The following is a 12,343-nucleotide window of genomic DNA, read 5'->3' as shown; positions in this document are numbered from 1 at the left end:
TTAAAATGGTAAATCAACCCAATCAACACCATTGACCCTCACCTGTGGAGAGCCCTTTCAAATAACCGGTCTGTGCACCGCTAAACAGCAATAAAGAATCATACAGAAAAAAACACATAATAGGGTAGTCAGCAGGTAAGAAATTACATTTTAGGAAAATGTGTGATGGGGTAAAGTTTCCCTTTGAAGTTCAGCAAGGGGTTTTACCAGAAACAAGATTAAAAAAAAAAAAAAAAAAAAAAAGAGAGCTTAAAGAGGAAGTAGCTTCAAGTAGTTTCATTTCCCTGTCCCATTACCTTGTTATGATGCTTTGCAAATGTTCTCTGTGCAATTACACAGGCGCTGGGACGGATGGAGTGGAAGAAATTAAGAGACATCAATTCTTCTCCACTATAGACTGGAATGTAAGTGCTTTCTAATGTCAATTTGAGGCCTTGGGCAGGGTTTTATCTCTCTGGTGCTGAAAGCGGGGACAGTGGATATTTGTATGCATTCCGCTTTCCTTGGAATTCACTCCCCATCCACAATGCTCAAAACAAGCACAGGCAGCTGTGTGTAGAAATGTGTTCTGTTGAGCGCATGGCAAGGACAGAGATCTGGGAGGGGGAGGGCTTGCATTGCAGCAGGATCGGCTGGAGCAGGGTACTTGTTGTTTTCATAGGTCTGTGGTGCTGCATGCTTCTGTTGTTTTGCTCGCTCTTATTGTGGCCGCACATTCATATAATTTCTTCAAGGATAGAAAAGAATCAAAAGTTTCTAGGAGATTTGAGTCAACAAGCTAAAATCCCATTGTGTATTTCACATATTTCTCAGCTGTGTGATCTATGTATATAATATTGTCCTTTTATATGAATTATTGAATTTGTTTGTGTGTTTTTGTGTTTTAGAAATTGTTCAGAAGAGAACTTCATCCCCCTTTTAAGCCGGCTACAAGCAGACCAGACGACACATTTTATTTTGATCCAGAATTCACAGCAAAAACCCCAAAAGGTACGAAAGCAAGTGGTTGGCTTTTTGTATGGTGTGTTTTTTTTTTTTTTAATAGGGATTTTTTATGGAAATGTAGTTTAATATGTAGAACCTGTCTCATCCGATCCTGTAAGATTCGATACCCTCTATTAACCAATGGCATAACTCCAGTAATTCACACATGCTGCTACCAAGTGAGCGGTGCTGATGGAAACTGATCAATGCACATTTTATTATGGGTCTAGAACAGTACGTTCAGCTCTTAGCAGGACAGAATAGATACAAAAAAGAGTTTTGCATTTGGGAATTCAGTTTCACTTTTTACATGCTGTCACTTCACATAGCTACCCATTTTAACCATGTTAAATAAAACAAGAAAGCAAGGGATTCATAGAATTACTGTACCTTTTTATTATTATTATTATTTATTTCTTAGCAGACGCCCTTATCCAGGGCGACTTACAATTGTTACAAGATATCACATTATTTTTACATACAATCACCCATTTATACAGTTGGGATTTTACTGGAGCAATCTAAGTAAAGTACCTTGCTCAAGGGTACAACAGCAGTGTCCCCCAGCTGGGATTGAACCCACGACCCTCCAGTCAAGAGTCCAGAGCCCTAACCACTACTCCACACTGCTGAAACAAGATTTTTTTTTGCCGACCTCCAAAACCAATTTGTGTTTGTGTGCACGCTTGCCAAATCCTGTATTACAGTGCCTTGTTCTGCAATAATTCTCACAGATTTTCATTTGTGTAGTATAAGTGAAGTACCATGCTTTGGTGTTTGACACACCTGAAGTACCTGACATTGTTCATATGTAATGCCTAGATGTTAATAAAGCAACTACAATGTAGTACAACGACTCCCTCTGAGATATATGTATGTGTATAATGTATGATATTTTTACATATCTGATGGACTGCTGGAACCAACTAAATCGGATATGACAGGTTCTTCTGCAATAGTTCCAACCGCTTAAAGGACCATGCAAATTCCATCAACACCTGCAGGTTTATCCAGGCTTATACAATGGTATAATTGCTACATTTAAAGGCTGCTGTTATGCCATGTGAATGTGAAGTGGTTTAGAGCTCAATTTGCATTTCTTAGATTTTATTTTTTTTTCTTCTTCATTTCCAGATTCCCCGGGTATTCCCCCCAGTGCTAATGCGCACCAGTTGTTTCGTGGGTTCAGTTTTGTTGCCATTACCTCAGAGGAAGAAAACCAACCAATGCAGACCACAAACGTGAACTCCATTGCACAGGTAAGCAAAACTGGTCTGTGTCCCCCAAGCTGGGAGAGGCTGCCTTTACAAACACACTGGGGCTAATCATACTCAGAACTGCTTCAGTGTTTCAGTGACTGACTGTGCTGTTGCGTGCAAACTCTCTGAGCTGTGGTGTCCCAGTTCCTGTGCAGAGTTGCTTTTGTCTTGGGAGCATTCACGTAAATCAACCAGTGTCCATAGACTAACAGACTGAAGATTTTTCCACTGACCCTGTAATTGAAATATTGGGGGAAAAAATGGACTGCTGTTGGATGTTTTTCTCAGCATTTCCCATTGCTTTTGCACCGGCGTATCATATTGGCATATGATTAGACAGTTCTGTACAGGGAGAGTTGTTACTAGTGTTCTCTGCAATCATAACTATCAAATCATTTTGGCATGCTTTGATGATCCTGCTGTAACATGAATAATATACTACTTTCCTGAAATGTTATTTACCATTCACTCCCATCTGTTCCTTGCTGTTCTCCCATTCTCCATCAATTGTACTAATGCGTTGACGTCACTGTAGTGTTCAAGAGTGACAGAGAAGTCGGATTTTACCTGTTTTAAATCTCTCTGTGAATTTATGTTTGAATCTCCTAAAATGATGCTGATTGCCAGTTTTTGTCATTGTAATTCACAGAGATCCTCAACTCCTTTTGTAACCATGTGAGGCTCTTGTATCTCAGCTTCCCTTTAGGAAATATGCCTTGCTTCTCTGTCCCTGGTTTGACATTACTAGATCCCAGGAGGGTAACAATGCCCCTTGTGTAGACTGATCGATTGATTGATTGGTTGTGTTAGCTGTGTGCTATCTCTGAGTACAGATAGTCTGAACTAGTAATGTGTTTGGAAGTATGAAAGTGAAGTGGTGTATTGCAGCGGTGTCCTTGGCCAGTGCTTTCATTCTAGGACCTTGTCAAACCACGTATTTACTGTTTCAATCACAGTCCTGAGATATGTCCCAGCTCTTTGCTGTTTATTGGAGCTGAATTAGAATAGGCTTAAAAAGCACACTGATTTTTGAAGGATTTGTTCCAGTAGAGTTAATTAAGAAATAAATACATGAAAATCGGTTCTGCCCAGCAACAATATATTTCTGTTTCACAATATACGGTACATGAGAGCTGTGTCGTGGAGCAGTGCTCAAACAGCCCTTCTTTTTCTTTGTTACCTTTACATGAGGAAGTTGGACAGGCAACAGGGACAGCATGTTGTGGACAAACAGCATTGTTTAAATCTGTTCAGACTTTACTTAGACCTGTACTGTATCAGCTGACAGATACATTAAGAAAGATGAATGTTTCAAACTTTCATGACTTGCTACAATAGAGAATTCCTGTCATTTGCTGAGGGTTTTCTAAGCTCGGTATGTTTTGTGTTGCATTCAGCAGCTGCAAAGAAACAACATGCAGTTCACGGACGGGTACGATGTGAAGGAAGACATTGGCGTGGGCTCCTACTCCATCTGCAAGCGCTGTGTCAACAAGACTTCCAACATGGAATATGCAGTGAAGGTAAAGACTCAACTAAAGGGGCAACGAGGATCTGCTTTTACTTCCTGTTGCTGTCTGGCTTGGTATATTTACAGGTGTAATAATACATTATACAGTATCTGAACAGGTGAGTATGGGTTTTGTAGTACAGCGACTGAGATTAGTACCCAGTGCATTAGCTGTAAAGTAAAGCAAAGATCCTGCTCACTGGCTTTCCTGTGCTGTCTGAAGTGGCTTTAATAGCTTTAACTCCTGACTGTAATTGTGTCAACGTTTTAAAAGGATTACTGTAGCATCTTTCACCAGGTAGTAATTCATATGCACAACAAGGATGGGCTCTTTGCTTTTGTATTTTTGTCCAGTCTCCTCTTGATTTGAGTCTATGATAACCTGTACACACAGCAGTTTAACTTCACAGCCAGTACCCCATTTCAATTCAAAGGAATCTTTTTAGTTTTCTTGGTGAAACGGCGGCGTTCTTAATCTTGTTTCAATTAACTTTCTTTCTTGTAGATCATTAATAAGAGCAAGAGGGACCCTTCAGAGGAGATCGAGATCTTGCTGCGATACGGACAGCATCCCAATATCATCACTCTCAAGGACGTAAGTGCGTATTTCATTGCACGCGTTTCATTAGGAAGGACGAGGGTCAACAGACAGAAGTGCTGGCAGCAAATCCGCATTGTTTTAACAAGTCACGCGATAAAACGCAATGCATTGGATTACAGTTCAAGTTCTAATCTTAAGAGCTTGTTTAAACTAAATCTTTCTGTTCATTTTATCTGCACACCGCGATGATGGGAAAAAGCAACTGCAGCCTTTTAATAATAAAAGTGATTTGGTAACTTTAAGACCTGTATCTGCTATCCCCAATGACTGAAGCTAATTTCAGGAGCTAAAAAGTCCCCTACCACTGCTTATCAACTAAAGCCGATTTTACCTTGTGTCTAGACCTGCGAGTAAGTCAATTTCTGCAAAGGAACACGGGGTGAATGTTAAGACGGCAGGAAAGAATGAACCTAGTAATGAAGTTTGCGGAGCTGAGATAATAACGTTACACTGGCTGACTAGTGAATTGAAACACTGCCGGCGGACAGAGGAAGGCTCATTTGTTTTATTGTGCAGTACACTGTGCTCCCTCTCACAGTGGCATTAAGGCTACTGGCTTTCATTGAAAAACTGGACCCTGCGGAACATTTTGAAATGAGTTCCCTGATGTGAGATTCACATCTCCTGGCATTGCAAGTAAATCCTTGACATTTGAGTTAATTAAAAGCACTTTGTACTGTGATTCCCGGGGAGCTGACTGTGACTTTTCATATTAGCTGCAAACAACAGAGTTGTAGCCAATGTGTTATCTTAAAGCGCCCAGAATGGTTTTAGAGATGCAAGGCACGGATTTGTCAGAATGAGTTGTCTCTCCACAAGCTAATTCAGCAGGCTGAAAAAAACAAGCTTTTAATTATACATAAACTCAGCTATCTCAAAGGTATAGAAACACTTCAGGGTTGATTTGATCAACGTATACCCTGCCAGGGTAAGCCACAGTACCAGGGAATCCGTCTGGATTGCATTAAGCACTTATTTTAGGGGCATTCCCAGGATCACCACAGATAGGTGGTTAATATAATCCAGGGTAATGCCCCAGTGCTAGAGAATCAACCCCTTAGTTAGTTTTAAAGCTAAACACCAAGGCCATTGTGACCTATGTGTGGTTTTACTTCTTTTTTTTATATGGACATGTTATAATTTAGCATTGTTAATGTTCACGAGCGCATACTGAGATTGCATGAACAAAAAGCTAATTAGGTGCCTCTGCTTTGCATTCAGTGACATTGGTGGAATGCGTACTAGCAATTGCCATTCCCACACTCGTGTTGAATTTAACAACTATAACAACATCGCATTTGTATTTTAAAGCTATTTACTGTTCTTTTTAAATCTCTTGTTGCCAGGTTTATGATGACGGGAAGGTTGTGTACCTGGTGACGGAGCTCATGAAAGGAGGGGAACTTCTAGACAAGATTCTCAGGCAGAAGTTCTTTTCTGAGAGAGAAGCCAGCGCTGTCCTGTACACCATTTCAAAAACCGTGGAGTACCTTCATATACAGGGGGTACGTTTCTGTCCTTATGAACCATCCCTAACTTCAGAGTGCTCTGTCAGAAACCTAAAGGAAAAAATATAAAAACTAAAGTAGACAAAAGTGCCTTCTTCAGTGAACTGTCCCTTCTAGTTTTTCTTTAAACGCATGTGTATATAAATGCACTCATTCTCATAAACCAGCGGAGTTGAAAGGGTTAAGATTTTGTTAACGGTTTCTGAGCTTTAGGGGGAGTTTTAATCTAAAGAGGTGAAAGTGCAAACCTGCAGCACTCCCCTGTGGGTGTAGCAGAGGGACCTGTTGTTAAACTGGTTTCATTTATGAAGGCCTGCTTCAGACACATCCTCCTCACTCTGATAATGAAACAATGTGTTCCGGCAGCTGAACAGCTCAGTACCAGCATTCCTTTCTGTCGGCTCCAAATCTACAGAGGGAGGCCTAGGGGAGGAAAGAGGGTTGTTTTGACTACCAGGATAATTCTAACGGTTGCTTTAATCATGAGTTTGCCAGAGGATATTGGGGAATCAAAGAGACGAAACACATGGTCAGGCCAGGTCGCCAGGAAGTAAGAGAGCAAGGTGGTCCGAGTCCCAGGGGAACATGGAGATGAAGAGCGGCCGTTAGAACTCACAAAAAAAAACTGAATAAATAAAACCTCAAGTGTGGTGATAATTCTGGGAAAGCGAGGAGAAATGGTTCATGACTTTTTGAGATTAACTTCTACTGTACTATTCCACAAGAAACAAACTAACCTAGATGGAGCACGCATCCCCCCATCAGTCAAGGGTTTGGTTTGGGATTATTTTAAACCAGCACCTGATTTAACTGCATTTTAATATTTTATCCAGATTGGTTACTGAGTACATCTTGGTTTATTTCTGTACATCTTCTCTCTGCACTCCCCAGCTGTGCACTGGTTCATTACTGAATGAATAGCGGCTGATTTAAGTGACTGATTCACTGAGTGGTATCTGCTTATTCAATTCCCTCCCTGTAGGTAGTGCACAGAGACCTGAAGCCCAGCAACATTCTTTACATGGATGAATCGGGGAATCCAGAATCCATTCGAATTTGTGACTTCGGCTTTGCAAAGCAGCTGCGGGCGGAGAACGGTCTGCTAATGACTCCCTGCTATACAGCCAACTTTGTGGCTCCAGAGGTAACATGTCATGTCTGTGAAGTTACAGTCTCGTGCGTTTGATGTATTAGCACAGCAGCAGCCCCTCTGTAATACTAGGAACGAGATGAGATTGAGTTTTATAGACTGGTTAGGTGCAGATGGAAATGTGGTATATCATTATTAGACCTGGGTTACTGTATTATCACAAGTGGGGTACTGATAATAGCCTTCCGATTTTTATGTTTTTGTTTCTGCAGGTTTTAAAGAAACAAGGATATGATGCTGCGTGCGACATCTGGAGCCTGGGTGTGCTGCTCTACACGATGATCACAGGGTAGGTTTGTACCTTGACAGCTTCTTTCTCTGGTGTGCAGGATTGCTAGAGAATGAGAAGGCAGCAGAAGAGTGCCAGAGCTGTTCAGCACCATGGCTGAGTAGACAGCTATTGGGAGAAACATGCATCAGAGATTGAAGTTGATTCTATAGCACAACGACGTTTTATAAAGCAACTCCTTAAATAACCCTCTTTCTGAGATCCCATCTGGTACTTTTAGGATGTGCCAGTTAGAAAGATGACTCTGTGTCTCTTGTGCAATCAATGTAGGCAGGAACCAAGCTGTAAAACATGGTGAGTCAAACGCAAGAGCTTGCCTTTTAAAATGTCAAGCCTCCGATCCATTTATTTACATACCATTTTTTATCTTGGAGGCTTGTAGAGCATTTGCTAATAGTTTCAGTAATCTATGCCAACCCGAATTTCGATTCAGTCTCTTGAAACGCATTTTGATCTTCCCTTATTTATAAACCATGAATATTAGCGAAGCATCAGTCGTGCAGGTGGTGCTTAAGTAATCCAAAAGTGCTTTTTTGATAATTTCTTGGTCAGGCGTGCCTAGGTGGGTCATGAACAGAAGGTCTTCTCCAGCTGCAGGATAGGGTAGCCAGCAGCAATCAGTGTCCCAGAACTTGCTGGAGGGTTATTGTGTATGCTGTCTGATTTGTTCTCGGTTTCTGTTGCATTTAGATTCACCCCGTTTGCTAATGGCCCTGAAGATACCCCAGAAGAGATTCTGGCTCGAATAGGCAGTGGCAAGTTTTCTCTCACCGGAGGCTATTGGAACTCTGTGTCCAACGAGGCAAAGGTAACCAAGTGTGGTCTTTGGGCAAATGCGTTTTCTAACAAAAAAAAATCACTTTGTATTCATTCACACAACAGAATCAACAAGGAATCCAATGCAGGCCTGAAATAAAAAAATAAAAAAATGCATTCTACTGGACACGAGTATTACTCTCTTTTCATTAATGGGTAATTAGATGTGCTAGCAGGTTTATTTTACCCACAAGAGATTTTATTTTTACTGTAATATGATACAAATTATATTTTGTTTCCAGTTATTTCAAAATTTAAAGAATATTAGGATTTTGATAGGAATAAATATTAAACAAAATCGAGGATTAAAACCCCCGGTTTGTCCCAGCGCTTTTGGATAGCAGTGCTATTTGTTTTGTTGCCCAGGATCTGGTATCCAGGATGCTTCACGTTGACCCTCACCAGAGACTGACAGCAGCGCAGGTTCTGCGTCACCCCTGGATAGTGCACAGGGACCGGCTGCCTCAGTACCAGCTCAACAGGCAAGACGCGCCGCACTTGGTAAAGGTAAGGCTTCCAATTCGTACTCCTCGTATGGGGTGGGAGAATGCATGGATTTGCATTCTGTGGGGTATATTCAGTTGGTTTTTCATTTACTATCTTTGGGTCTTATCCTAATTTTCACGTTTGACACTGTTCCTGCTGTAACTCGCACCATTCACACCTCTGCAAGGTTAACATCTGCTATGTGCAAAACCTGCACATGCACATTCCTCTTAATGCCGCCATTAACAGATCATTCACACTGTATCAGCAATGAGAATGTCAATCAAAACTCAGTTCAACACTTCAGACACAGGGAAAGAGCTCCAGTGCAAAGATCTCGGGAGGGTCTGAGCTCCAGTGCAAAGATCTCGGGAGGGTCTGAGCTCCAGTGCAAAGATCTCGAGAGGGTCTGAGCTCCAGTGCAAAGATCTGGGAGGGTCTGAGCTCCAGTGCAAAGATCTCGGGAGGGTCTGAGCTCCAGTGCAAAGATCTCGGGAGGGTCTGAGCTCCAGTGCAAAGATCTCTGGAGGGTCTGAGCTCCAGTGCAAAGATCTCTGGAGGGTCTGAGCTCCAGTGCAAAGATCTCGGGAGGGTCTGAGCTCCAGTGCAAAGATCTCTGGAGGGTCTGAGCTCCAGTGCAAAGATCTCGGGAGGGTCTGAGCTCCAGTGCAAAGATCTCGAGAGGGTCTGAGCTCCAGTGCAAAGATCTGGGAGGGTCTGAGCTCCAGTGCAAAGATCTGGGAGGGTCTGAGCTCCAGTGCAAAGATCTCGGGAGGGTCTGAGCTCCAGTGCAAAGATCTCTGGAGGGTCTGAGCTCCAGTGCAAAGATCTCTGGAGGGTCTGAGCTCCAGTGCAAAGATCTCTGGAGGGTCTGAGCTCCAGTGCAAAGATCTCGGGAGGGTCTGAGCTCCAGTGCAAAGATCTCGGGAGGGTCTGAGCTCCAGTGCAAAGATCTCGGGAGGGTCTGAGCTCCAGTGCAAAGATCTCTGGGGGGTCTGAGCTCCAGTGCAAAGATCTCTGGAGGGTCTGAGCTCCAGTGCAAAGTTTGCCCCCAGGAAATGTTTGATATTAATATACAGTAAAGTACAAATTTGCTAAAAGCAGTTTGCGGTTTTGATTATCTCTCTCCAGCCTCTTAAAGCGAATGTTGACTCTGCAGCACCCTCTTATGGGTTTCAGTAATGCACGATATCTTCTGTTTTAATTGCACTTTCCTGCAGTTTCTCTGTTGTCGGTGAATATTTTCGATGTTGTCGATTATTTTCTCATGCCACTCCAGGTTTAACATTTGTAACTGCTGTTTTGTTCACTTTGACACTTTGTTAAAACATGGATGGAACAAAGACCTACCCCTGCAATTGAAACAGGCATTGTGCTCAGCAACTCGGTGCTGTGTGCTGTGTGCTGCACTGCCGTTACAGATTGTGACCCGTCGTGAGACGAGCCCGACCCCTCTTAAGCATAGTGGTTAAAGCGCTCGCTTGCGGGTTCGTACATGTGGTCGTACCATGTGTTTGATCGGTATTTTGTTTTTTTATCAGGGTGCCATGGCTGCTACGTACTCTGCTCTGAACCGCAACCCCATGTCCCCGATGCTTGAGTCAGTGGGCTGCTCTACCCTGGCCCAGCGGAGAGGGATGAAGAAGCTCACCTCCACCGCCCTGTGAAAACACTGCCGCCTCCCAGGATGGCAAGAGCGAATCTCGGGGAGCGAGAGCCGTCAGCCTGTCCTGGCTGGGACAACTGCAACCCCGCTGCTGCTGCTGTTGCTGCTGCTGGGCTCTATGATATGAAACAAAAAAGGAGTTGCTTGAAGTTTCCAAAGCACGGAGTATGTGTGGAAGGAATTGACTCTTATCACAAAGAAAGGTTCACTCTCGCTGTCTCGGATTTCATTTAGCTTGTACAATCATTGTAAAGCATCGTGCCTCGCCGAGGGGGGGGGGATGCACTGTATAGTCTTGCAAAAGTTTTTAAAAATTTTTACAATGCACACTCAGAAATATATACATACAATGTATATACATATACGGATATATATATGTATTTATTAAACCTTTTTATTTAGAGCTTAAATTTGGTGTTGCTTTGCTTTAATATACGAGTTGTAGTGGAAAAATATCACGTGGAGGGCATTATTATCCACTGTAGGTCTTCTCCAAAGGGCTCATGGTTTTCCACTCCTACTGTGTACAGCGTCCCAGCTTTCTTATGAACTGTTTTCAAGCTGTTGAGTTTCAGATTCAAACTCTGTGTTCTCATCAGAATTTAGTAATGTTTGTAATATCCGTTTTAGTTTTTTTTTAGTTTTTTTTTTCTGAATTTACCCACAGTTCAGTCATTCTGTGTTTTTGTATTGTTGTTGTTGTTATTGTATTATTATTTAGGGCTGTCAGAGCTGCAGATCAGATTCGTAGCTCTAGATCAGGGGATATATGATGATGATGAGTCTGTTTGTCCACAGTTTGGGTCAGAACGGTTAACTTGAGTAACACTGTATTGTTCTGTTAAATAGCTTGTAATAATATAACTGGTCTACATTTATAGATGAACAATAAGTGTGTTTAGACCCTTATAAAGTTTCCCAGAGTAAAAGCATTGCAGAGTGTGATAAAGCACAGTGAAAGTATAGTAATGCATAGGTAAACATTGTAAAGCCCAGAACAGTATGGTAAACCATATAAAAAAAGAAACATGGCAAACTCTGGTAAGTGCAAAGAGTAACCATGGGAAAAGCATGGGAACACTGCAATATGACCGTGCAAGTTTACTGTGGTAACCTTTTATAAAGGGAAATCTAAACTTTTGTGAACAAGTGTGGATGAAGAGACTCCAGGTTAGATATATAAATGATAGATCCTGTTACTGTTGTGTTTCTTTGGGATTTTTTTGTGCCATTGATCCATTTTCAATATGGAGTTTCGGAGTTGTGTTTTTATGCAGTAGCCTGTTTTGCGCTGTTCCATCCTCCATTTATTCATTGTGTTTCATAGCAGCGCATTCTCTCATTTAAGTGAAACATTAAATACAGCTTTTGAAATGTGCCTGTTGAAATGTCCATTGAATGTATTATAAGCAACAAAAAAATGTATATAAATTCACACTGTGGGGTGATGGGTGGTGGTCTTAAGCATGCCATTGTTCTAGTATTAAACAGAAAGCAGCATACTGAACTGCACGGGACAAGTATTCAAATGGAAGACAATGATCATGCACAAGGGGAATAGGGAATTCCTAGCCTGATGCTCAGTCATCTCGCTACTTTTTCTCTGTTCTGGTAAAGTTTTGTAAAAGCTTTCATTTTTGTGGTATTTGCATAATGATGAATGGGGTCAGATTGCAGTAATAATTAAATAAATAAATAAAAAAGAACAGTGTACATTTATTTAGCTTTATCCTGTAGTTGATGATTATTACATTATAGTGATGTCATTATTAAAAAAGAAAAAAAAAAAGTGGTCAATCAGATTTTTAACAAAAGCACATTTGAATATTTTGATACACTTGTATAGACTCAGACTTTCTATCAGGTTCCTCGGCATGGCTTACAACTTGTGCTGGCTCTCTCCTCTGTCCAGGGGAGATCTTTGACATGAGCAACATGACTAAAGCACAAGTTAAACAGGAGACTGTGTTGGAAAATAATCAGAAATAAAACCATCATTGTGCTTATTCTAGAAACGAACTGTGCTTTACTTCAGGGCCTGGTCCTGTCTTCAGATTGCACAGCATTAGGAAAT

At 41.7% G+C, this 12,343-nt stretch overlaps 1 protein-coding gene across 9 annotated transcripts in view; it reads left to right on the top strand.

Annotated features, from left to right (window-relative positions):
• LOC117406561 (ribosomal protein S6 kinase alpha-3) overlaps nt 1-12,116 on the top strand; it is a 57,248-nt gene extending 45,132 nt beyond the window's left edge. For 8 of the 9 annotated variants that reach the window (XM_034923681.2, XM_034923679.2, XM_034923676.2 and 5 more), the window contains 11 exons: nt 340-404; nt 888-990; nt 2,119-2,243; nt 3,641-3,766; nt 4,259-4,348; nt 5,701-5,859; nt 6,845-7,006; nt 7,225-7,301; nt 7,992-8,109; nt 8,484-8,624; nt 10,145-12,116. In XM_034923681.2, coding sequence (XP_034779572.1) covers nt 340-404; nt 888-990; nt 2,119-2,243; nt 3,641-3,766; nt 4,259-4,348; nt 5,701-5,859; nt 6,845-7,006; nt 7,225-7,301; nt 7,992-8,109; nt 8,484-8,624; nt 10,145-10,270 — 1,292 coding nt within the window. In that variant the 3' untranslated portion in view covers nt 10,271-12,116. The remainder of the gene's footprint in view (nt 1-339; nt 405-887; nt 991-2,118; nt 2,244-3,640; nt 3,767-4,258; nt 4,349-5,700; nt 5,860-6,844; nt 7,007-7,224; nt 7,302-7,991; nt 8,110-8,483; nt 8,625-10,144) is intronic. The other variant, XM_034923677.2, reaches the window with a different exon arrangement.
• The last annotated feature ends 227 nt before the right edge of the window (nt 12,117-12,343 follow it).

Source organism: Acipenser ruthenus, chromosome 9 (genome assembly GCF_902713425.1).
Source record: "Acipenser ruthenus chromosome 9, fAciRut3.2 maternal haplotype, whole genome shotgun sequence".
NCBI classification, from domain to species: Eukaryota; Metazoa; Chordata; class Actinopteri; order Acipenseriformes; family Acipenseridae; genus Acipenser; species Acipenser ruthenus.
Note: the sequence above shows the minus strand (reverse complement) of the source record. Positions and strands in the feature narration are given on the sequence as shown.